Consider the following 27,665-nt stretch of genomic DNA (forward strand, 5'->3'; position numbering starts at 1 on the left):
TTAGCTTATTATTTGCTTATGTTGCTTTCTAAATATCTGTTACTGACTGCTCAATGAGGCAGGTTACTAACTGGGTAAAACCAGACCTTCAAATATCATATATATATATATGTATATATATATATATGATTTTTTTTTTATATTCCTGACCTTGAGCAGTTACAACCCCTGCTCTCCAGCCCCTCCAGCCTTCCCCTGTACGTCCAAAATAACAAGAACAGCCAACAAAACCAACCCACTCACTGTTTTGCCATTCAATGCCTTACGTTGTGTAGCTGAATTTATATGTATTACTTTGTGGCTGGTTAGTGGGAACAATTGAGATAAGTGAATCTGGGTTCTGGCTGATGGGCCATGGTCTGAACTGTTCAATACAATTCAATGTTTCAATGATCAATGTTTTTGGATGAAAAACTTGAAAACTAAGAAGTTTGTGGGCTAGAGAGAGGAACTCTGTATTTGAGCAATCACTAGTCATTAATGTTATCTCCTCAGGTTCTTTACAGTATCTGCTAGGAACAAATTCAGCTGTGGTAGTCACTCAAACTCTTCTGAATACCCAACTTCTTGTCTATAATGTATTAAAAATGTTTGTTTCACTGGAAAGATCTAGAAACCTAATGTGTTGTTTAATACATTTTTATAAAAGTGTTTTAGATGGAAGTATGTTAAATGGTAGCCTAAATGGATGTCCAATCATTAGCTAAAGCCAAAGCTTCTTTGCCATTCTAATTATGAAAATCTTGGCCGTGGAAATTATGCCCTCCTAATATATTTTAGAAGAGGAGTGTATTAAGTCATAAAGAAAATAGGATAGGGCCACGCTAAAATTTTAATAGATAATATCTTAGGGTTGCATACCCCAAGATATTTCTAGCTTCTTGATTCATTCTCCCTTTCCTTTTCAAACCTAGCAAAGGAAGCGTGGCTTATCCTTGAGGGCTCCTACTTATAAAAAGTAGAGTGGGTTTGTTGAACTGTTTCAGGTTGTGACAGACCAAAGTGATCTGGAGAAACATGCTTACAGCATCTAAATTCCTCTGTAAGTCAGATGTAGCTGATTGCTTTTCTGTAACTTCAATAAAAGTTGAATGAGGCAGAAACTCTTAAAAAACTTTTCTTTGCTTTTAGAATGATTTAGGGAAAAAAGTTAAAAAAAAAAGTTTACAAGTAGGAGTCCCAGATTAACCTAACTTGCTTGCTTAATATTTCCAAATAAAAGTGATTCTTGACAAAAATAAAAAAAAAAAAAAAAATTGAGTGCATACATGTGTGACATTCAACTGCTCTCAGCGTCTTTGCAACACTCAGGCTCTAAGAATGTGGTTTCACAACTGATTTAACTCAGTTTTGCTTTTGTCAACTGTAGGCATGGTAGTACTGCACAGAGGGTTCAGTTCACTGATCCAACCTAAACTGAACAGAACAAAGGGAGGAGCTCTTATTTGCATGAATTTATGGATTTATCTTGTGTTGTGGTGGTGCTGTCACATAAGAAGATTTGGAAGTGCTTGGCCAGCAGCAGCAGCCAGGACCATCCATTTGACTTGCAGTTAGCTTAAACTGCTGAAGAAATGACTGCTTTCTAACCCTAATTTCAAGCTAGCCTCTTCAACTGAACATTTCTTGAAGTAGGTTTTTTTCCTCAGACTAGCAGAGTCTGAGGAAATAGGCTTGCTGTGCACAGCCAGGTCAAAGAGGTAGTTTAGAAAAAGAGTATAAGAGGCTGCTTTGTTAAATCTGTAACAATCAAATAATTTACAAAGTATTTTTCTTACGTCTTTGGATTCTTTATGTATTATGTATTTTGTTCAGTCCCTTGTAAATAGCCTGATGAGTTGCTTCCCCTTTCTCATCTGCGAGTTGGTAATACTGTAATGTTGCAAGTGTAAGTGTACTCTTAGTTTATCAACTAACTGATGTTTTTAGTTTGCTTAGACAAATAGTAGATACAAATATTGTAGAAGATTTTTTACATTTTTTCTTCAGTATTTTATATTGTATTCATTATATTATATTCAGTATATTTTCTTCAGTATAATCAATTATAATTTTCAATTAAGTTAATGAATTTTTGGACTGAAGTGTTCATGTCATGATAGAAATTTGTCAAGAAGAAACAGGCTATATGCTGATTCTACTTGGAGATGAGAACAGCTTTACACATACTGTGATGAATCCCTTATTAGTAGATGTATTAAGTGAAATTATTATTATTTGCCTGGGTAACTCCTTAGTATATTAAAATACATGAGGTAGCAAATGTGAAAGATTTGTACAGACCCACTTCTACTGCCTGGTTTGAAATCATCCAGTTGTTGAAATATAAATAGTCTGAATTCAATTCTTTGTAGCCTTTCAATTGCCACAGATTGGTTTAAGAAATAGCTAATAAATTTACTATCAATGATCTGAATATACTTGATGTTATTTTCTCATTTTATAGTTAATCAAAGTATATTTCTTTACTAAGCAGTTTTACTTTTTATAAGAAAGATTTTATAAGAAAAATTTTTCACTGCCACTTGAAAACAGGTTAGCTGGTTAATAATTAGTTACAAAAGCTTCCAAATGGAAGAAAATCTGGGCTGCTGTCAAGGAGGATTTGATACACATGGAACAGTTAAGCAGTAATAAATTGCTTAGTAACTGAGTAATTTTACTCAGATATGTGCCAGTCTTGCATCTACATTGGAAAAAGTTTGGAAGAAGAACTGAAGTGATGTTTTAAATTGCTTAATGCTGGAGTTTTATTATAATAATAATACTGACTTGGACTGATCTTTGAACATGTAAGGCTTGTTTTTATATCCTAGTGAATGATTTCATGTTCATTTATAATTTTTGTTGTGGGAGAGCTCCCAGAGGGCTATGTAGGAGAAGCAGTAAGTGTCTCCAACCCATTATAACATCTTCTGGAAGCAACAATGGAATCAGGCATGGAAGGGCCCTGGAGGTGACCTGGGCTGGCTCTGTTGGGAGCAAGCAATTCAGAGTATTGGATGAAAACACCACACAAGTTTTTTAACATGGCTGTTTGTCCTGAAATGAACAGAAATATACCCAGAGAAACAGTCTGTATAGATGGATGCAGCAGTGGCCATTAAGAATGCTGGAGTGGCTCCTGTGAGGAAGTGTTATTTATTAGGTAAATGCTTTTTATAGGGAGAAGTTTCTTATTAATTTCCATGTCTTCATGAAATATGTTACTCTTTGTTCCTACCCATTCTGTTGAGAGAACTGTTCCAGGAAGTGCTATGTAAGGATAAAGCGTTAACCTTGATGTTGTAGTATGTCTGGACTTTCTATTTTTGGAAGAAATTACTTGTACAACTGTACCTAGCTTACAAGATGCTATAGAATGCTTGAATATAGACACAACTGCAAATGTGCCAAACACTTCAGTGTAATTAAAACAAAAGCAAACAAACAAACAAACCCACAGAGAACCATGTAATCACAAATTGCATCTAATCTCTTAATAAGGAGATATCTACCTTTAATAACCTGAAAGATTTAGTTTTCCATTTTCAGTAGTGAGACTGACTTTGTTAACATGCCTGCTCTTTTGAATGCTGACAGGAATTCAACCCATCAGAGTTCCTGAAGGCTCTAGTTCCATGGTGGTTGGTTTTGCAACAAAGCTGGTTTACAGCTTGAAGTTAGCACTGGTGCCCCACAGGAAATCAGAAGGGTGACTTGATCTGGGTTAAACAGAAGATAGCAAAAAAGAAATGGTTATTTTTAAGATGGATCAGCTCACTGAGCTTCATAAGCTCATACAAGCTGCGTGGCCTCCTAAGCTGGTGAGGAGAGAATAAGTGCATTGTGGCATGAGGATGAGAATGAACAACCAGGAGTGAGACAGGATGGTGATATTTTTTGAGCTTTGGTGCTGACATTAGTTTGTCTTGAAACTGTGGCCAGAAACTCCTGTTGTTGCCTGTAGAAGACAGATGGGAGTGACTTCAGGTAGGATTCAAGAAACATACAAGTCTTCACAAAGATCCCCAAACCCTGAGTTTACAAAATTATAATGAAATTTATATTTGTTGGTTGTCAATCCACTAAATCTTCATGAATTTGAGAATGACAAAATCATTTAGTAGTGTTCTTAGCATTTAACTAAAGGTGATTATACCTTTTCCTGCTATTGACAAATTCAGCCATGAGGTAGTAGATGCATCAAAATTAGTTAAAATATTTGAGAGATGAAGAGAAGCTGATCCATCTGTGGCTTGCAGATATATTGGACTAGCACCATCTTCTGAATGTTTGCTACATTACAGCTTAATGTCTTCACTAAGGTATTAAAGACCACATTAAAAAAATCACTGAGCTTTGAATTTCAATGATCATAGTACTGTAATACATTCCTTTTACACTCTGTTGAATTTATGAACTTGTTAAATTAAACCAAGATCAAGAACATCTCCACTTGAATTAATGAGAAATCCACATTTTTAAACACTTTATCTTTTAATCTGCGTCCTAAAAAGCAGATCTAATCTTACAAGGAGGGAAATTATTTTGTGAAGAAAGCTATTGAAATATAGCAATTTGTCATTAGTAGTTCAACTCTATCAGTATAAGCAGTTTTTAATGTTGTTTCAGTAATTCTGATTAAAAAAGTTCATGCTGAATAAAAACAGTTCTTGTTTTTTCTGTCAGTAACTTTTGTTTTAGAGCGTTTGGTCAGTTATTAACATTCAGTATGGGAAAATTTGAAAACTACTTCCAAAAATGTTAATGCGTAATCTAAAGAGCAGCATATGTTTTTGAGGTTAGGCTCATAGAAATTCATTTGCACAGAGGAGTTCATATGAATATTTAAAAATGCATCTTGCAGTCATCAGTGTTAAAAATTTTCTTACAAGATTATGAATCAAGCATTTTGTACTTCTCATATGTTGTTCTGTGTTTGTGAGAGGAAATGTACATTCTAAATGGCATAACTTTTTCTTTCAAAGTATTGCTGAAACACTGGCAATTAGAAAATGAAATACCATTTACAGCTTTTTTGAGTGTTTATACTTAGTTATGTCGTTATGAAGGATGCTGGAGACAAAAAGTGAAATATTGCGCTTATTATTTGTAGAAACTTTTAAGTATGTGAGAAGAAATGCTGCAGCTGGAATTTTAGAAGTACAAAATAATTACTACAGCTTTTTGTGCTGTATTTCAGTAGAGTTTCAGTATTTAATTAACAGAATTGCCGTGTCCATTAGGGATGGTCACCCTAATGCTATTATGGTATTATTTCTAATTCCACTAGCCTTTTCATTGTCCACTGCCAGTGTGTTAGAGTGGGACAGAGGGGACTGGAATTCCAGTCCCTGTGTGATGTGTTGATGCTGGGCATCCTGGATTATGGTTTGCGTGAGTATAGGTTGATTTGTTTTGTTTTGCTTTCTTGGTGTTGTTCAGTAAATAAGTCTTTCCCGACTGTGTTCGTGTGCCATGCTGTCTCTTGTGCCTGCCCGGTGATTTTTATGGTTGAATTAATACAGCAAGGAAAATCCGTCTGGAGGTGTTCTTCTCGTCTGGCCACACTCAGTTCTTTTTATCTCCAGGAAATAGCTATTTATAAGGATGTTTGAGTCCAAATTAGCAGCTTTAACTTAATAAGGAAGAAGAACTAATTGCTATCAAAGTTCTTGTTGGCACAAGGATTAGGAGACCCAGCCACAAGCATTAAAGAAGATGAAAGATGATTTAATGCATAAAGCGGTAAAATTATGGTTCAGTGAAACTTCATGTGATCTTAGGCAAGGCTTCAAATTTATCTTTTCATCCGTATTTCATTTTTCATTTGTAAAAATATGGACAGTCTGCCTGATTTACTTGGAAAAGAATTAGTCAGCAAATAATCTGTTAGTAATTGCAAAATGCTTCTAAATGATGGTGATAAGGGCTGTGTAAGAATCTGACTGTCTAGATAAAAAGCAAGTGAGCAAACGGTCTTTTCTCCTGGAGTAGTTTATAATCTCAGCACACATTTCACTGTGGAAAGTAAAAACTAATTATCCAAAGGTGTGAAAATAAAGAAGGTTAAAGCCCTGTGAGATGATGCTTTTGAGAGAGAGTGGCATCAATTTGCTCACACTAAGCTGTTCACACTCCATAACACTATCCAGAAAAAACGTCTCATGTTCTTTCATTCACACCCCCACTTGATGTCTTAAACTTACCCTAAGGGCCTGCTTGTTTAGCTATGTACACTGCAGACAGTAAACAGAGGTACACGATAAGTTCATCTGGGCTGCCACATCTACACCCTTTGTGACCAGGTTAATGCACTTACTTGGTCATCTCTTTGTTATGTCACAGTCTGCAATACAGATATATCTTCAGTGCACTTAGTCTCACTGGAGTTGCAGGACAGGGAGATGCATTTCATCTTCCTCTTGCTTTATGTGTCCTTATGATACTCTTCTAAAAGAAAAATAGATAAATAGGAGAATAGTTCCAGTAATATTTTAATCCTGAGCTAATATTATAAAGTAACTCAATTGCTATATTTTTTTAATAATATCTCTTTTGAATACTTGCTTCCAAAAACATCTTCACTAGGGGTAGGGATAAGGAGTATAGGTGCTTAACAGTGGACATTAGATTGTAACTATTAGTGCAATTGTAGTCTGTTCAAATGATAAATGGTTGCAAAAATTTCTGCAAAGAATGTATTGAAAAATAAAAATGGGAATTGTCTAACTGAGAAAAAAAAATATGTATTCTCTTTAACTGTCTATTCAAGCTGTGTCAGCCAATCATCATCTTATTTTTGAAAAGAAACTTTGGTGTATTCTTTTATTCTTTTTTTTTTTTTTTTCCCTTCACAATAAATTTTACTTTGGTATGAAAAGATGCCTGCAGTTTATATTTGCAAAGGTTAACATATCTTCTTAAAAATGACCTGTCATCTATCAAACATACATGCTTGTTCTTAGGTGAGAATCTTGTCTCATTGTGTCCTCCATTGTCAGCTGCACTGGGTTTGCTGAGTAGCAAAGACCTGCTTCTGGCTTTTTCTCTTGTTATTTCCTACATTAGAAAGAGCTATTAGGACCAACCTGATTTTATTCATTTACCTTTATCACATGAGCTCATTACATTTTTTTTTTTTTTTTGTAATATGTTCTTTAAGAGGAGAGAGAATTCCACATAAGCTCTGTACAAATAAATGCAGGCCCATAAGAGAGGTATGCCTGAAAGCAGGCAAACCTCACTTAATGGACAAGATGCCTTCCTGCTTTTAACTGAAGAAACCTGGGGATTGCACACCTTATGTTTCCTGTATTAAGCATACACTTTTTTATTGTTTATTGTTATATTATATTATTCTTTATTGTTTCTGTAGAAATTCATGTCTTGGATCAGAAAGAGCTCAGATCAGAGATTTGACATTTTATAAGGTTGACGTACATGTTTGTTGATAATTCTGATTTTTTTTAGAGGAGGAAGTGTTACAATGCTTTGTGTAAATCACAAGAGTTTTTAAGCTATCCATTTTTTTTCTTTCTGAAACCAGTGATTTCCTGTTGTAGCTGGAAATGTTAAGTATAGTTTTTTAAGTATTAAAGTACAGCACCAGCTATTATTATTCTGCTTTAGCAAGTCTTCTAATACAACATTTGATTTGTTACTACATCCTCATAGGGAAGCATCAGCAGTAGAGTGTACATGACAGTGAGAAAGTAAACACATGCTTGCAATCAAATTAATGTATTTCATCTGTCTTCAACTAATAACAATCTGTCATGCTATCTATCTGAGAAGGGGCATAAACAGTTTATTTTGTGTTTGGAATAACTTCCTGGAGGTAGTTAATGTGACACGTAGTTTGTCTGACATGAGTATAACCAGATCAACACTCTAGATGTTTTCTTGATAACCTAAAAAAATTACTGAGAAAATCTGTACTGGAACTATATTTATATTTCGTTGAGCTTCCTTAAATCAGACTAGAGGCATAGTTTTCAGGACTTCCATGAAGGAGTTTTCTTTTCTTGGCAGCTATACAATTTTAGTGTGAGAAAAAGATTGAAAGTATTAAAAAAAAAATATACAAAAAGTTGCTGTTTGGCATTTAGAGTGTTGAAAATTAAGTGCTATATTAATTTAAAAATACCAAATCAAAACTGATTTTTTAGAAAGCTAAGTAATGTACAAAGTCTTTTAATACTGCAGACTCATTGCAATTTGTTGCAATTGATTATTGTTTCTGCATTATTCTAGTTAGTCTTATAGTATTATGTCAGAGATTAATTAGTTATAATTAGTAATAATATCAGATAATTACTATATCAGATAATTATTTACACAGAAATAACCTTTGTGTCTAATTAGAAAATGAAAGTGCACTTGCTTGAAGTTCCAAGTAACCCATTAAAATTCTCTTGAAAAATTAGGGCTTAATTAAGCTGCATCTTTTAGTGAGAAGGTTACTGGCAAGCTGGACAATAAAAAGCTGGGGAAGTGCTTTTTTGTTGTTGCTTTTTTTTTTTTTTTTCTCTATTTTCTTCAGAGTGACGGCAGGGCTGGAAGAAAAGCTGGGTGGTATCATCTAGTACAGACGAGGCCTGGATGACTCTTGGTGGCCAGCGCTGTGGGGCTGACCAGGCCAGGCCCTGCTGAGGGGCCTGCAGAGCCCACTGCTCCCAGCATGTGTAGGGATTTCTGGTTTATTCTTTCGAATAGAGCACATGTCGGAGAAAGCCCCTTTATATTCCCTTTTTCAGGCACTTTTACTTAGGTAGAGGCGAAGCAGAGCCTTCATGCTCTGCATCAGCCGTGCATGCTGCGTGAAGTGCTACAATACCGCGTAGCACTGCTGTCTGCACTGCTTTGTCAGGGCTTCAGGTGCTCAGGCTAGGCTTGTTCTTAAGAAGTCATTTTGAAATTTTAAGTCATTTTGAAATTTTAACAGAAAAAGGATGAAAAAAATTTTCATATACAGCCCCCTCCTCCCCCCTTTTTTTTTTTTTTTTTTTTTTTTTTACAGCCCTGGAGTATTTTCAGAAGGGAAAATATGTACATAATTTTAAGCACATGTAAATCAAATTAATAAATTATTAAAGCATTTTACTTGTCATGTCTGTGTGGGCTAATCGTGATAGCTCATTATTTAAACATTATGTAATTGTATACCTTGTGTGAACAGCTGCAAATACTTTGCAGAAAGATTTATATTTCGTTTTTCACAGCACACTATAAAAGAATATATTTTTGTGCACTACCATAGATTAATATAGATGTTTACTCATAACTTTCAAACCACCTTTAATTATACTAAAATATAAAAGTTATGCATGATAATTATGGATCAAAATAGTTGTAAATTTATGTAAGTGTTAATACAAATTTTAATGGTAGATACTATAATTATCAATAGATAAGTTCAGCTTAAACTGGAGAACTAGCCCTTTATAACAGATTCCCTCATAGTTTTTACCCTTGCAAGCTTTGAAAGTGAAAGACTATCAGATTTGGGTAGAGGGGTGTCTTTTTTACTGAAATACTCTGAACTCTAATATTTCTTTTCATAGACATGGTTTAGCAAGATTAGTTATCACTAGTATTATCAACTGAAATGACTGTATAGTGCCTTATAGTTTGCAAGTATAATCTCAGGGTCCAGGAGAAATGCCAACAAACTATTAAACATTCAGACTTGCTTAACATGCATTATGCATGCCACTCAGCTGTTTATGGCACTCTGAACAAGTACTGTCACTATTTTTTTCAGCTGCCTGGAAGTACCTGTACAAGTTATATGTTTGTTTTTCTTCCAGACTTACCTGAAAGAAAGATTCTTGCAAGAATGTGTGTTTTCTGACTTAAAGGAAGCTTCTAGTTTTACATGGAGCTCTTCTTCAATGAAAGAAGACACTGGCAGTCCTTTGGGAAAGGGAGATAAATAGCAGAAGTAGCAGCCTTTACATTCTGCATAAATGATGTTCTGGTGTCTTTTTAAAATATGTGCAGTTATTTGCTTTGGTGACAATATTTAAATCAGAATAAACTATTATTATTTCTGTTTTGAAAGATGATGAAATCAGAACATTCATCATTTCACTGGTTAATGATGCATATTTTAAAATGTTTACTAGCTTCCTGTTTTTCCCAGTTGTATTACTCTGTAAATTGTTATACATATTTTATTAATACCATAATTTTAGACAATACAGCTCTGGGATTTGATATCACACTTTATTACTTGAAGCATTACTTTATTACTTCTGGTGAGCTAATTATGTTTGTGATAGTTCATTTCAGTGAACTAAACTAGTATTTATGCTGCTTGACTATTGGTTTTCCACTTACAAGATGTATTGGAATGGAAAACAGAATATCCTGAGCTGGAAGGGACCCACAAGAATGATCTCTTGCTCCTGCACAGTGGTGTGAAGTGGCTTGTTGCAAGCCTCTGTTATCTTAGAGTGGTATATACGTAGACTAAATAGTGTAACAGAAACACATTTGACATTAATTTGTTTACCTTTAGTAGTTTCAGAGTCTCAAGTAAAAATAGCAGAATGAATCAAGATTGTATTGCTATTGAATGGTTACGTGTGGTGGAGATTGTGAGACACGTATTTCTGTTAGCTAGCACTTTCTAGTCTCTTTGTATTTCCTTGCTGCTAACCAATAAACTCAGATGTCTGTGGTTTACTCCTAATTACTCATGTGAAGTTATATAAGAATTTGTCTTACAGTAGACTAGCTTATATTGTCTCAAGTGTTTGCTCAGAATTTTTCCCATTGTCATATGCTTTCTAGCCTTGCAGACAATCATTTAAAATACACATCTACTCTGTTTCCTTTTCTGTTTAAAATTAGCATTGTCTCTCAGCGATGTATATCAGCAACTTGAAGGATGATGAAAAAGTTGTTTATATGTCACCTGAAGATAGGATCTAATTAATTTTCTCCAGTTCTGACTTAAACACACTCTTTTGTTCTTGTCTTCTTTGAATTGTCATTTGCTTTCCAAATGCTGTGATGTTTACATCTTTTTCCTTATATTGATTCTGCAATTTTCTTCTTACCTGCTTTTCTTCACACACTTTCAGGAATGTCTTGGAGGGGATATCTCTGGGACTTCAGTGGGAGATCCAGACCTCTCCCCTTGGTTCTGTTGTCTTTGTTCACTTCATTAGAACTCTGGTCTCACCTACAAATCAGAATTGAACTCTGCAGAGTTCATGAGAATCAAGTCTTATGGCAAGTCTCATCTCTTGCTACAGCAGACTGATCTATTCCAGTTTCATCTATGAGTTCCACTTGTATCTATCTGGCTAGGTGGAAGTCATGTCTGAATTCATGAAGTTCCCAATCTACTTCCGTTGTGCCATTATTTTTATAGGATCTCTGTGCATACTACATTTATAGATATGTTACTTAAGGAGCAGCAATTATGTCCAAGCTTTGACTGAAGTGACTCTTCACACCAGACAATTTAAAGGTAAATGTTTAGTTTGATCCCTTTTTGTTTTTTTTTTTAAACAAAAAGTTAGGTTCTTCACTAGTTAGAAACAAAGTTGCACAAGAGGAAAAATAAGGCAATGGAGATAATTTTTGGAGCACATATGGGAAAAATGGTATTTCTGTAGTTGTCACACCAACTTTTAGTGTGTATTTCAAGAATAAAAAATGACCAAATGGCAGCAACCTGTGTTGTTCTTAGAAGAGGACTTCAAAATGACTTCGGAGGCTGATGAGACCAAGACCAGGTTAGGTGAGGCCCTGAGCAACCTGATCTACTGGGTGGTGTCCTTGCCTATGGCAAAGGGGTTGGAACTAGGTGTGGTCTTGAAGGTCCCTTCCAACCACAGCCATTCTGTAATTCTGTGAGCCCCTCTTTCTGTCCTCATCTGGCCAGTGAGGGAAACAATACTGGGACTTCTCTCTCACTCCTGTTGGTTGTAATACTACTCTGCTCCTCCTGCTTTCAATTTTATTGTGGTCTATTACTCCATTTGATGTAAAAGTACTACATTTAATGCAAATGTGCAAAAGTGGTCCCCGTATAACCAATGAATTAGTAATGTTCTTGTATTCCTATTAGATTTTAACTATCACTTTACTAATTTTTATACTATCTACCACTTCCCCTTGGCCCCATTTTTAAAACCTTTAGAGTTTTGAAGATATATAAAAGAAATATCCTTGTTGTATTCTTCAAAATTTACTCATCTTGGAGTTTAGCTTTTTATGAACAGAAACCATTACTTATTAATATAGATAACACAGTTTGTATGCAAGTGTTTTAACCAGAGTACCGGTTTGTAACATTTATGTATTCTAGGGTTGTGATGTTTGTGAACCGTTAAATCTCTTTTCCCTTTTCAAACAAAATCCCTGTGTCTCCTTTTGACATCTCATTGTGGATTTCTAGCCATAAACATCAATTCTACTTGGTAAAAATGGAGCTATTAATTTCCTCTTGCTATTGTCTTCTCCCTTGTTCACTTCAGATGAGGAGGATGATTGAACCATCTGGCAAGTAAACTTCTCTTGGCCTTTCTCTAAATGTTTGTGTTCAATCCATGTCCAAATCTTAAACATTCTTTATTCATGACCTTTATTAGATATGGCCTATGATAACTGCTATCACAGTTAAAACGTTCTTCTTTTGCTTTGTAATTGCTGAAATTCCTTAATTTTGGCAAATGCAATGTTATCTAGTCATTTAGAATATTCTGCAAGACCATTTTCCTGGTTTGTAAAATCAAACAGTATTTATATATATAATTCTCTTCCTTCTATCCAAAAGTTATTTGTCTTTGCCATCAAACTTTTCATGGCTTAAGTGCATCCTTGTTATCATCCTTCATCCCAAAGATACCCATTCCTGCTGTTAACTGGCTCATCATACCAGACCACACTGGCCAGCTGTTTTTCTTTTTTTCTTTTTTTTTTTTTCCTATGAAGTTCCTACATTCTTTATAAACATCTATTCAGAAAATCATTTTTCTCATCCATATCCCTCCTACAGTCTTTTACTGTCATGTCTAAAAAAAAAAAACTGGACGAGAATTATCTCCTGGTAACCAGAAGTTCTGCCTGTTTAGCTGACCAATGTCAGATGTTCAAAAAATCAAAATAAAAGAAAAAAGAAAAGGACTGGAGGGTAATTGCTGACTTCATTTTAGCAGATCTTCAGTGACTCTATGATTATGCCCTTAGCCTGTGGCAATGCAATGTAATTTGAGTTAGCATAGTCGTCTTTCATTGACTGCAAACAGCAACTTTTTATAGTTAAATATTTATTAACGCTTGAAACCCTTTTCTTGTACTAAAACTGTGCCCTCTTTCATTGAGGGCTAATGTAACATGAATTGCCTTGCATTTACTGTGGGCTGAGAGTGTGCGCATGGACAGTTACCTGGCAGTTATCTAGCATAACACTAACTGTACAGTTCACAGCAGACTGCCCATAATTCAGAAGACATGAGCTGAAATACTCCTAAGTGGGGAGAAGGACTGATAATTGCACAAAATTCAGAAATGCAATTTCACTTTGATTTTCACTTCCATTCTGTTAGATTTTTATTTGCTTGAATAGAAAATAGGAGGCATTTGGGGGATATGATTTCCTACATGGCAGAGGCATTTTCTTCTTGAAAATTCATTTACATTTCTGCATGCTCCTGTGTTCCTCTGGTCCCTATTCTTTCCTCCTTGGGGAAGAGATTGTAACTTCTAAGTCTGTAAGCACAAGCTCACATTAGTATGCCATGGTATCATCAGATACAGAGTAAATATTGGTTGACTGGATCAATGGTTGTCATTAAATTGAAATTGTGTGGGGGTTTTTGGAGTTTTGGTATAGTTGAAGAAATACAATGATGTGAAATTTGGAGGTGGGGTTAAGGTTCTTCAAATAAACATATTTATTGATTAATTTTTCCCAAAAGATTAATCTTACTGTTGTGCTTTCCAGGCTCCACTTAGCATAATATATAAAGAGTAAAATTAATATTTAATAATGACATAGTTTAGATAGCATGCTGTGCTTTTTTTTTTTTTTTTTTTTTTTTTTTTTTTTTTTTTCAAAAAGCATTTCAACAGAGGCTCTCTCCCAGTAGTTACTTTTAAAGGAAAAAGTTAAGTAGCTGTTACACAGACTGCATGAGGTTTTTTTATCGACTTTGGGATTTAGCTTAATAAATGTATTTGTTCTTCCCGTTTTTTGTGAAACTGTATAACCTACATTTAGTATTATGAAATACAGTACTACAAACGTTCGTGTTAATAGCTTAGTATTTTAGTCCTTCACAAATTAATGCCTGTGGTAACTGGATGATTTTAGGCCTGTTCTTGTAAACAAGGCCTTACTGATGTGCAAGGAACAGTAATATGTGGCAAAAACTCCACATTAACCAAAGTAAGCAGTATAAATGGGGTATAGGAATCCCCTGTTAGACTAAAAATCTCCAAGAGAAAATCTCCAGAGCCTACAAATTAAAGACCTCCAATATCATTTTAAAATAAAGCCTTTTATGTAGTATGAGAGCATTTTTTCAGCTGATAATCAAATGACACTATTATGCAGGCTTACTAGATTTGCAAATTTACAAGTTTTTACAAGTCAGTTGGGTCCCTTCCTCAGGAAATCAGTTTAAGTTTTTTTTTCCTGTATTGACTCAAAGAGCCTGGTTGTCCTTAAATCCTTCTGAATATATTTGCCTTATAATTTGACGGCATTGAGTCAACACCCTTATAGGAACTGTAATGCAATAAAAAGAGAAACTGTTCAATATAGTTTCCAGTTACCTTAGGATCAGATTTGGAGAAACTGGAATGTACACAATAAAACCTGTGCGAGACTTGAGTTCCATGTTACGTTGTAAGCAACCAGGGATTTTCAACAGAAAATGCCATTTGAAAGCTTTACCCTGCTTCCAATGGTTATAAAATGATAAAAATGAAAATGTGTGAGACTTGAAATATGCATTTTACTATTCTTAATTTTTGGATTCATACCTTTTTGGTACTGAAAATTTCACGTACAAGTAAATAAGCACATCAAAGTTTTTATTCAGTTCTTTTTTATTATAGTGAATGTTTTTGCTTTACCGTTTTCTGCAATAAAATTCTTTACAACTCATTTACATTTTTTAACTTAGAAAAAATATGTAGATTTATCTGTACCTTGTGAACTCTATTTTAGAAGAGTCTTTACATTACAATAGATATCCAGCATACATCGTGCTGGCAAATGGAATGCACAAAATTTAATTGTCTTTTTTTTTTTTTTTTTCTTCATGTAGTTAGCAGGAAAGTTTTTACAAATTGCTTGTGTGAATCCAGAAATAAATTTGTCTTTTAGTTCAGATATGAATTTGTTGCATTTGGTTGCACAATTTTAATTGTGGTTTCATTTTTATTTATTATTATTGTTTTCTGGCATAAGATTATAAAAAGAAATGTGTATTTGCATATGCAAAGAAAAAGAATACATTTGATGTATTTCCATTGAATGTGTTTTCTAAGACAGGTAACTAAATAAATGGTCTCTACTGTAGTAATTTATCTTTTTTTCTACTTGCTTTTAGTTGATTTGGAGCACATGCGTACAGTGAAAGTTGACAAGCACCAACGATTTTGTCAGGAAAACAATTTCAGTAGCCATTTCGTGTCGGCCAAGACAGGAGATTCTGTAAGTATGAAAAATAAAGTCTTTGTAGATTTTTTTTAAATTTATTTTGTAGAAAGTTATTATACTTCACATATTGAACACTGAAGAACTCTGGCTACTGCAGGTCCTTTTTGCCAGCCTGCTTGCATGAAAATAGATCTTTTTATGAGTGCATATGTTTTTTACAGTGGCTTCTCATCTGATTTGTGGTTTGAGGTATAGATCTTAATATGGAAATGCTCTGGCTTATACATCAGCATGAGAAATGTGACCCGCTGGATCTCTGCTGTCAGCCGGTGACTAAACATGTTCCTTAGTTCCAGATGAAGTTCCATCTCTAGAGCATCGATACAGAAATTTTTAATAGTCGATAAAGTCACAGGATCCTGTTATTATCACAGTTTTAATATGGGTCCTGAGTCAGTAGTCATTCTCTCTCTGGGTCCATTGAAATTTGAACATTCTGGTATTTGTAATGCTTTGCAGAGTGTATTTTTGAACAATCATTTGACTCTGACCTAGCTGGGATATTTGTTTTAGTTGGAAGTGTATGGAAGAAAAGGTTCTCTTTCAGTTGACTGTATCCGTCAGATTAAATCACATTGTATTGTTTTGCTTGATTTCTGTCATATGCCTAATGACTTTGTCATTCCCATGAAAAAAAATAAATCAGTATGTCTCAGTAATGGTATTTATGACAACATAATTTACTTTATTTTAATGTTATTGAACAGTAAGACCATGATCAATTATATGGAAGTATAGTTCTGTAACACGTGGACTCACTGATTGTTTTAAGATCTTTGATGAAAGATCATTTACTTCTACAATGGATTGTCAAATTTTGTAAGTTAATTATTGTGTTACACTGCTGATACAAGTGCAGTGAATCCTGATTCTCTTTAGAATTTGTGTTAAATCTTTGGCATAATTTTTTTGTTTAAATGGGAAAATGGCTTTTTATGCTAGAAGAAGAAAAATTTTATAATACTTTATGCAGTGAAGCTTGCATATGATAAAATATATTTATTTCTCAAGGAGACAACTGTTTGGTGGGAACTGGTAATAGGAAAACCAGCATTTTTATAAGATTGATATAGTTAACATTATAAACTATGAAGGAATCTTTATTATGTCTTTTTAATTGATTCATGGATTGCAGCAGCATCCCACTATATATACTGATTATACTTTTTAACTTGCTGTTTAAAAACAAAAGGAAATCTGAATATACCTAGAAAACACTAACCAGAAGTTTCTGTTTAAATGGCTACTAACAAAAGAAGGTATGAGCTATAGTTTACAGTAATTCATTTTGAGTTTTGGTATAGATTTGAATTAACTCTTTCTACCTACTACTGCACACTGGCCTTTCAAAATCTTCCTAGTTAATATATTTGGGTAGTTGTGTGGAAAAGACAGGGTGCCAGTGATTTGAGAAGAGGCCGTCTGTTGCTACTGTGGATAGAGACTAGGGAGTCTTACATACTCAGTTAAGGTAGATGAAGTGATTTGTTTGGTTTACCTCAGATCTTTCCAACAAACTCATTTGCAGAAGATAATTTTATATACTTAGAAAAACCCAAATGTCTCCTCAGAGGAGAATTGATCTTCATGAAAGACTTCTTGCTGCTTAACCATCTCACTGTCCATCAAACTGCCTACCTAAAGGGTTGAGCTCATGCCTCATGTTTTTGTGAACAAAACATCCTCATGGTAGGTGATCTAGTTTAGTACACCTGAGAGCCTGGTGTAGGTTAAAGTAGGTCTCTGGAGGTCTGCCTGCTTCAGGTTGCCTTCCTTGCTGTGTGGATGCTAGTAAAATAGACCAATACTAGACCAAGGAGGGCAGAGTAAGAAAAATGGTTTTTGGAAGCTACTTTGGCTTGTTTGTTGTGCCACTTATGTGCTACCAATTTCCACCTGAGCTGTAAGAAAAGACTGCGTGAATGGTAATTTTATTTGACTTTTCATTGAAAAGGACTTTTATAGAGGCCTTACCTTTTGGGGGTGGTGGCTGTATGATGAAAAGCAAGGTATGCTGGTGGGTTAGGTTTTGTGCACCGTGGCACAGCCACATAGGTAGGATGCAGCTTAACAATACAGTGAGTTCAGCAGTGATACAATCATAAGCTGTTCCTGTTTAATGTCTGTTCTGTTCTTTAATGTAATTTAAAATGCAGCTGCCTAAACAGTCAGATTGGTGGACTGTATTGAGATGAAGGAGTTATTTAAGATAGCCTTGCCTCCCAATGTTATCTGTCAAACCATGTTTGAAGTCTAACTCTGATAGACTGCTTCATGCCATACAACATTTTGCTTATTTCCTAAATACTTCAGTTCAGTATAACGCATTTAATGCTTTGTAAGACTCTTGAACAAATGTATCATTGCTTGGCATTGGTGTTCATAATGTTTTAAAAACGTGTGCAGCAGAGATTTTTGTGATGCTGATGCACAGTTCCGTTGTTCTTAATTTCAGAAATCTACATCTCTGTTGCACAATACACTGGTAAAATATTTTTGTGCTAAACATTAGTGAATACCCTTATTCATATTTTATAGCACTGAGAGTGGTATTTGAGAGGTGGGTTGTGTAAAAGCTTGTTTAAACTTGAGTCTCTGGAGGCAGAGTAGAAGTGTTGCCTAACAATCTAGCATACTGTTCATTCCTCATACCATTGTTGAATTATTTTCTCCAATTTTTAAACAAAATTGAAAGTACCAGATGAGGTTATTTTCAGATCTGCTTTGCACAGGTCATAATTTTGTATATCTCATTGTTTACAGTTCAAGAATGGTTTGATATATTTGAAAGAACTTCGAGGATGTCTGTTTTTAATCATTTAAATGTGATTTAATTTTTTTTTTTTTCCCGTAGGTCTTCCTGTGTTTTCAGAGAATTGCTGCTGACATCCTTGGCATCAAATTAAACAAAGCAGAAATGGAACAATCACAGGTGATTTCCACAAATACATGTTTTTCCTTTAATATTTTGCTTAGTATTTAGAAAAAAAAACAACACAGATCACGTTGCAAATTATTAACTGTCCTATAAAGCAAACTACAGCTATTGTTTTAGAGACAATGATTTACTTTTACAACAGCCTTTTAAAAACATTATCGATCTTTATTTATCCATCATGATAAACATGCTGAAGTAAGAAAATATGTGTTCAAAAAAATAATAATAAAAAAAGGTTTTAGATCTGTTTGTTTAAAAATAGTACATAAAAATTTCTTAGAAATTAATGTGTCTATATGTTTGCATATACAGGTAGCATGGAAGATACTCTTCTATATACATGAATTACTGTACAATGATGTCAGATACAGTTTTTATGATAACCTTCCTTTTTAATTCTTTTAAATATTAAATTTAATTTTAGAATACTACAAACTTAAATGATAGAAGGCATAAATTGTGAATGGAAATCTTCTAAATCAATGTTCAGTGTAGAAATACAGGAAAAAATATTATTTGTCAGTCACAGAGTCAGGAATTAACTATGTAAAGTCCTTTGGTTTGGATTTTAGTCTTCATTGTGTGCGTATATAATACAGGATAAGGATACTTTCCTCAGTGGTGACTGCTTGCCTCAGAGAAAGAATGCTGATTTTGTAAAAGCACTATTTCCAATTTTGTTTCTGATCTGCAGATGAGAAATGAATCCTGTTCCGTTTCAGTATAGCCATTCTCAACTGTATACATACCTGTGGAATCACATGTTTTGGTAGTTATTGTGTCTCCTTGCCGTATGAAATTGTTTTTTTCACCATACCAGTCCCAAATAATCTCCCCCTAAAGGAGTAGTGTAGTTTTCTTCCTTTGGACTTTGTGTTTTGTTCTTTGCAGTGAGTTGGGGATTTTCTGCCATCTCCTCTGCTGTATGAAAGGGCTGAGAGAGAGGACAGTGCTTCCCAACAATAGGTGGGAAGGTCATTAAGAAGGATGTCCCCCATTCTCTTATATTGGTTAGTAGTGAGTTAGGGATATGAATGCAGTGATTTTACTGTGTACACATGTTAAAACCCTGTTGCATGTCCTGCTTTAAACTGTAACAGAGCTTTTTTATTTTTCTTTAAAGAATATTTAATGTAATTGTATGCAAAATAGCTCTAGTGAGGGCAGTTTTATAACCTTTTAATTTAGTGGGGAAAAGATGTTTTCAGTATTTTTTTTTTTTTAATTTGAACTCTAATTTGATTAGCTGCATTTAATAGAGTTAAACCATTTATTTAATATCAGTGAATGTTCAAAAATGTGTTAATTGTTCAAATAAGCAAGCAAGCAAGACATTTTCCACTATAACTCCTTTTTCCTTACCACCTTCTTCTTCCTAGTTCCTGCTTCTAAAAATAATTTTGCTGCCAGAAACCTATATGCATAGGTTTAAACCAAAAGGATTTTACCAGTTTCAGAAACCTCAGAAACAAAGATTATACTCCTGAGACAACCTTTACTGTATAAGGACGTTTAAGATTACAGTACACTTATTATAAAATTATTTGTTAAACTAAAAGGTGGCTGAGCTGCTGGCATGGTATCCTGGAATTGCTAGTTGCTGTTAATATTAAACAAGTACTCCAAAAAAAAGGCAATAAGTTTATTTAAAAAACAAACAAACAAAAAGCCAACACAAAACACTTCTTGTGTATACAGGTTGCTCTTCTGCTTTTTGAAATATACACTGAATATGTAATTTCTGTAAGTGTTTCAGCATGGCAGCGTTTACAATCTTTGTGGAAGTGGTCAAGAAAACTGTATCGCAAACAGTAAAATGGCAAAATAGCGTGCACATCTAACAAGTAAAGCAGAAAAGCTTCAAAAAGCTATGATTTATAAGTAGAGAAATATGGAACATATCTTTTTAATATTCTTTTACTACTTAGTCATCATTTTTCTGTTGTTCTGAACCCTATAATGGCTTGTACTTAAATAATTTATCACAAATATTCTTTAATTTTTCTTTGGATGTTTAGCTTGGATTGGAACAGTAGACTCAGATCTGTCTGTGCTATTGTGTCCTCATAAAGGTGTAAACTTGTAGATAGGTATGAAAATGCCTTCAATTATAAAGAGAACATGAGGAATGAGGTTATACAGAATATTGTAGCTTTCTAAAGAAAGTGTCTGTTTATAGGTTATTTTTAAGGTAACTGATACTGGCTTTTTCCTTTTTACCTTTTTACCTTTGTATAATAATCACAATTTTTAATTATGTTGACCAGATCAATGGAATATAAAATATGAGGATAGGACAAGGTGGATATTAAGCAAATTACAGTAGCAATAGCCTCTAAATAATGTGCATAATATAAATACTCACTGTGGCCCACACATTACTGTTAGTGTGAATCCAAGTTGTCAGAATTAAAAAAAAAATAAATCTGAACATAAACAGTAAAACCAATAACAAAAGAAGAAACAAAGCCTGTAAATGGAAGTGGATAGAAAAGAAACTTAATTGTCTCATCATTTAGGTACAGCAGAAGTCACTATATGGTGATATGCTTCATGTAGCTAAAAGGTGTAAAGAAACTGTCCGTCTTTGAAAGATTCTTCTAATCAACCATAGTATCAATCTATTCTGAATAAGCAATAATTTGCCGTTAAAGCTATAATGTTTGCTCCCTTTGAGAGTGCTATTTTGAGTGGGCAGTAGCAATTGTCCATAATTAAGTCAGTGAGAAACCAATGATAATTGTATTTGAGAGTCTGTCTGTTAGCTTTATCTTAAGGTTCATTGTTGTTCATTTGGTATGGAACCAAATAGTCTGGTCATTTCCTAAGAACGGGAAGGAAAAGTCTGCTGGGGAAGGAAAATGTTAACCTTCACAGCTTCAGAGAGAGAAATAGAAGGATGTTTCTTGAGAGAAATGTATTAGTCTGCAGTGGAGAAGCCTACCTGAAGTAATGTGTAGATGCTGTTGTCCAAAAGCATGGGTCTGGTCTTTTGGCTGGGAGGAGGTGATGTTAAATGATATTACCATTACTTGGGTACTGGTTTACTACAAATGTTTTTGTATAATAGGTATAGATTCTACAGTGTGCGTAATGGGGGGATGTTTGCTTTTAAATTTCTCTCAAGTGGGCATTAGGCTTCCTTAAATTGTAGAATGGCTATATGGTCATGCTCCTAAAAATTTCTGGGACTTTAATATTCTACCTATTGTGCTATAAAAGTAGATGCTATAAAGGAACAAAACAAAACACAAAAATAAGTGTGACGTATCCTTATCTCAGTAAATACGTGAGTAATGAATTGAATTTCATCTTTGATCAAAGAGTAGAACACATTTTAGTTTTACAAGAGTGCGCTGTTTACTACCTGGATTATATCTTTGAATTTTCAGTATTTTGTGTAATGTGAGGTTTCTTCATTTTGGAAAATAAGAAGGTGTCTGCTTGAGTATGTTTGTCGGAGAACATCAGATGTCTTAATTCAGTCTAGGAGGTGACAAAGTGTAAAATGAAACACTGAGTTTGAGTAAAACACGAACAGTGGAACGCTGTGTGCTAGTTACAATCTGTTATGTATTTATTAATTAAAAATCATTTCTAGCACTTGTGATTCTATGTCTGAAGATGCTGTTTTCTTTGTTTAGAAACCAATTCTAATTATTGCAGTCAGTAAGAGGACCCTAGAAGTGAGTCACTTCGTTGGAAACAATAGGAATCCTAAACACATTATTGGAACTGGTGTGAATTTGTGGGGGTTGACTCATGTCTTCTGAGCTTTGATAACTTGCAGAACTGCAGCAATCCATGTGAAAGTAGATGGGGTTCTTGGTCCCCTTCAAATTAACGGCTAAACCATTAATTAAGTGCAAGAACAAACCATAGCAATTGAACTATTTACCATGCATTGTTATAGAAAATGGCTGCAGCAGTTTAACGTGTAAATGCGACCAAAGCTATTTGTTACTGCCCTTTTGCTGGAATTTATCGCTCCCACAGCAGAATCACAAAATGGAAGGCAATCATGTGCCTTGGCCACATCAGGGTGAAGTTCAGCAGCTTAGCTTAAACTGCTGATGAAAGTTATTTTTAAGTGAAGTTGCCAGACTTTGTGCTGAAGCGGATGAGGTGCAAGTACACGTTACATTCCACCAGCTTTCCTTTGGCAGCAGTGATCTCCAGCAGAGGACTGGAATAGACATTTGGGGGTGGTAAGTTTTTAAGCTATCTCAGCTAGAGCTACTAAATCTTGTCTGTTCCCATGCTGAGATGACTGTTAATCAAACCTTTATTTGGTCAGAACTGTGGTGAAACAAAGGAATAGATTACTGTTTGTGTGTGACTGGAACGTGTTTTTGAAATGGAACAGTTCCAAAGTAAGAAAATTGCAGATTCTGACTTATTTTCAGTCCTCAAATTCCTCTCTTTTAAATCACAAGGGTCTGATGAAATTTGAGGAAATAGCTCCTTTACTAATCAAATGTTTTTCTTTCTATATTTTTTACTTTCAACCATAGTATAAAAACTGCATGGGGTACAGCTTTGTTCCTTGGCATTGGCAAGAGGTAGCGTTTTTGTAAGTGATGTGTAGTTTTCTCTTTAACTACATGCCAGTTCAGCAAATGAGGGTGTGCATGTGCCAGCTTTGTACAATAAAATGTTTGGCAGATAAGTCAGATTGGGAATTCGGAGCACCTGCACCAAGTAAGTTTCTTTCTCATTACCAACAGTGGTTTGAACCTTGGCAATGATATGCCTTCTACAGATACAGATACAAAGAGGTTTTTAATTACTGTGGAGTTAATAAAATAAATGCTGCAGTGTTTTTTTTTTTTTTTTTTTTTCCTAACTCTTATTTAAGTGAAATTCCTTGAGAAAATCCATGTCATTTATGTTAGTCAGCTTCTTGCTACAATGTGCCTAAACAGGGGTCACTAACCTAGCTCTGTTTACATGATGGGATTTAGCCCAATGTTTTGAGGAACAATTAATTGCCTACTGATTGCAAGATTTTTTTCTCAGCTCCAGTCAAAAGATTGGTATGAAGAAACTAGGTCCTGTGAGGTCAGATAACACTGTTTAATGCTAAAACTCCTACTACTGCCTTACATGGGATTTGGCAACCTTTCCCTTGATAACATCAGGCCAGGAGTCTATTAAATCATGAGCGTTGTCTACTAGATAAGATAATACGAACGTGATCAATTAAACTCAAGAAGAGTACATCAGCAGCTAATAAATCCAGATCCTTTACCAGGCAATCTAATTATTATTACTTGTTTGACATATAGGTTTTATGTACAGTGTACTGATTATATGTTCATATAATCCATTTATGTATTCTTTTCTTCAACATAATAACATAATTTCATTTATCCTAACCGTGAAAATATGTTGTGTAAAAATCAAAGTATTTTAAGAAAAAATAATTAAATTGGTTTAGCATATCTTTCATTGCAGACCACCTCTGTAGCTTTTTTGCTCAAGTTATAGTATGAATTTTTCTCCCCTTTGTATAAACACTGTGTTAATAAAAAGCTCTTAACAGTTTTGTTTGCCTTTAAGGGGAAAAACGACTTTTTTATGTTTTTGAATTAAGTAAAAATCAAAGCTTGCAGCACTTTGATGTGAGGTTTTAAATTTGTCACTGTTTTTTGATTAATATTTAGTTATAATGTAATAGCTATGTAATGGAAAAGATTGATGCATACCCCTAGTAGACTTGTTACAGTTGCTGATAGGAATCTGACTACTGTAAAAAATTTATGTACTTTATGCTTAAAAGAAGAGGCCATTGTCATCTTTCCTTCCACTGTATTGCTTTGCCTTTTATTCTGTCTCTTCCTCTGCTTTAACACATTTTTGTTGATTGCATGTATGAATATTTCACTTTGATGCTTTGAAAGTTGCATGTCCTTGAAGAAGCTTGAGAACCAGCTCAGCTGCTGTTAGTGATGCTTTCAGCTAAGCTTGCTGCTCTTGTTCAGCATTCGACCTGAAAATAAATGCATTTTGTTTTTGCTTCTGCATTGTCATTATATGTCATTCATTCTTCCTTTTCGGCTACTGATCAGTCTTTCCATTTTTTTCCGTCTCTTCTTTTTGCCTTCTTCTCCTTCACCTCTATCCATTGTGTTGATACATCATTAACAACAGCATGTTGTCAGGGCAGAACTAGTGAAATATCCCGAAGAAGATAACCAACATCACAACACTTCCAACTGCCAGAGCAAAGTCTGCTCAATGCAGTAGTTCAGGTATTGATGTAAAACTTGTATTTTTGAAAGCTGCTTTGCTTTTACATGAAGTAACAACTACAGTAAGTTCTATTGGGAAAACATATTTTATATCTGTAAGCAGTAATAATACTTAATAGCGTATGAATTTGAAACAGTATGCAATTACGTGGTATTTCTAATAACTGGTTAGTTCATAGAAAATCTGTAATAATTCACAATAGTATTAGGAAGGGCTTTCAGTGCTGTATGTTCGAAATGTTACGCTGCTGCCTCAAATGGAAATGGAGACAAATTGGAATCTTTTTTCTCTCTCATATATGAGAGACCAACAGTCCTGTCAAATGCTTTGTAAATAGAATGTGTAACATCTGTTGGATTTATAATAGAAAATAAATATTTATAGTATGCAGAAGTTCTTTTTTTGTTAATCTTTAGTCTGCATGCCTGTTGAAGCTTTTTTTTTGAAGTATGGTTGTATATGAAATTTGCTTTGTATCCTATCTGTATTTCCTCTGAAAGTGCTTATAGTAAAGAGTGAAAGACAAACTTGCCTACAATTTCCAGTTATAATTAAGGGAGTTATTCTTAAAGAATGCATACTATACTCTTTGTAAACTTCTATTATTTACATACAAAACAATTCTCATAGAAGAATAACTGTATTCATTGCTTTTGCAAAGGAGTTCTGTTTTGTATTAGTCCTGTAAAATTGTTATGAAAACCAACCTTCCTTCTGCTTGGTATGAATAGACTGGTATTTAGACTGAGACCTGATAAGACTTTCTATAAGGTGCTGAAGAGAACTGAACTGTGACTGTTTTGCCTAATTGTTTTTTTTTTTTCTCTTATGTTTCATAGTAAAATATCTCTTGAATGCTTTGCCAGCATCAATATTGTATTTTGTTTCTCATTATTGCTGTGTTTTCTTTTATGACAGAGGGTGGTGAAGGCAGATATTGTCAACTACAGTCAGGAGCCTGTGACAAGAACCGTTAATCCTCCTAGAAGCTCAATGTGTGCAGTTCAATGACCATATTATTTCCCTTTGGTTTGATACCTTTGACTGTTCTCCTACCTTGACACAGGCTCTGGGATTTCCAGGAACTTTTAACAGTGACCATCGCTACAATGCAATTCAAAAACATGTTGTACCATTGTTCATTGAGAAGCAGCAGGCATTTTTTTGACTGGCTGAAATGAAATGTTAGACCACACACTTTGAAAAATTGAGGTCTATATTCTTTTAAATTATATTTCAATAAAACAGTATAACTGTGTTTATAAGTTTTCTCCTACCTGTTTGACTGGTACTGGAATACAAATGGATGAAGAAGTCCTGCATTTGAAAGCTTTTAAAAGCATCACTACGGAAGGGTATTTTGCCAAAGTGGTTTTTTATTTTTTTTTTCCTTAGTCTTTTTTTGCTCCTGTGATCTAAACTAACATTCAGCAAACTGTTACTTGGAAAAGCTCTTGCTGGAATAATTTTAGACACTAATATATTTTATCAGGATAATTAGGAAAGTACTCCATAAATGTATCTACATAGTGTGAAATGTATAAATTGTATCCAGGAAGAAACAGTGCTTGAAATAAAGCTGTAATATAAAAATAGTTACTTTTCTGAAGTCTCAAATTGTCTTCATGGATGCTCTGGAAAATGCTAATGTTTTGTGTATTTTTATTAACCACATCAGCATTACTTCTTGCAGCAGCAGATAGGCTCATATGTCTTCATGAATATGGATGAACCTCAGTCGGCAGTTTGGGCTGTAAATGTTGAGTGATATATTCAGCATGCATTAGAAACTGTTGATAGATCAATTAGGATCAGTCATTTTTAATAACTAATTGAATGACTTACTTTTGGACTGGTATTCTTTTCTTTCTAGTTCAGAGTAAAAATAAAAGGTGTCTCCTTTGTGATCACATTTCTCCTCTGTTCTTTTTCTAGCAGTCTCTTATACATGCAGTTCTCTACTGCCACATCTAAATAGAAAGGTAAGGTGAGAAAAAAAAATCAAGCCAACCTAATTCCAAGCTAGAAAGCTTTTCCTGCTTTAACTCTAGAATGTGTGTTCTTATAACGTATGACAAAACATCGTGAGATTTAGAAAATTAATGAGGCTAAACAAAGGAAACTTGTGTATTGCAAGTGGAAAAAATGAAGAGGTCCTTTAAGAAAATATTTTTGTTGAGCTGTTCAAGAAAGGGCCTAACAGTTGGAACAAATATGTTAAAAAAATTACAAATGGCATGAATACGCTATTTATTATCATTTTGGTATACTCAAAGTTAACTGAAAAGCTAAATCCATTTTTAAACTGTCCAGTATGCAGCTTGATGCATAGCTCTATAAAGTCATGATAACGACTTTGTGTTGTGATATTTTAGCATCAAATGCGGGAAGTTTTCTGAAACAATCTGTGTTACTGAGAGCTTGTACACTAGAGGTAGGTGTGAATTTTCAATAGATTATTAATTTCAGAACTATAGTCTGTGTTCTTGCTTCTGTCCCATGGAGCTCATGTCCCACTGCATAGCATTTACCTTACAGTTAAATGCAACTGAACTATCTTCCACTTGCCACCAGATGAGAACATCTGCCTCAAACATTTATTCTGAAGTAGCTGATGAATTTATAAGTTTATATACTCCAAAGTGTGTGGTAAGTTTTTTTTGAACCCTCAGATTTTTTTTTTTTGTGTTCGTGTCCTGAACACTGCCCATATGCTCAGATATTCATGAGAACTAAGAACCTCTCTGAGATCTCCCTAGATCTTTTTCTAGCATGTGAGTCAACTTCATAGTCCTGCTT

At 34.4% G+C, this 27,665-nt stretch overlaps 1 protein-coding gene across 3 annotated transcripts in view; it reads left to right on the top strand.

Moving 5' to 3' along the window:
• The window catches only part of RAB28 (RAB28, member RAS oncogene family), a 64,614-nt gene extending 38,153 nt beyond the window's left edge, over nt 1-26,461 (top strand). The window contains exons 5-9 of one of the 3 annotated variants that reach the window (XM_032186765.1): nt 15,564-15,667; nt 18,528-18,605; nt 23,126-23,173; nt 24,765-24,865; nt 25,785-25,846. In XM_032186765.1, the coding sequence (XP_032042656.1) occupies nt 15,564-15,667; nt 18,528-18,605; nt 23,126-23,173; nt 24,765-24,860 (326 nt within the window). In that variant the 3' untranslated portion in view covers nt 24,861-24,865; nt 25,785-25,846. Of the gene's footprint in view, nt 1-15,563; nt 15,668-18,527; nt 18,606-23,125; nt 23,185-24,764; nt 24,866-25,784 lie in introns of those variants that run through there. The other 2 variants (XM_032186768.1, XM_032186767.1) reach the window with 2 other exon arrangements.
• Nucleotides 26,462-27,665: the final 1,204 nt, after the last annotated feature.

This window comes from Aythya fuligula, chromosome 4 (genome assembly GCF_009819795.1).
Source record: "Aythya fuligula isolate bAytFul2 chromosome 4, bAytFul2.pri, whole genome shotgun sequence".
Lineage (NCBI taxonomy): Eukaryota > Metazoa > Chordata > Aves > Anseriformes > Anatidae > Aythya > Aythya fuligula.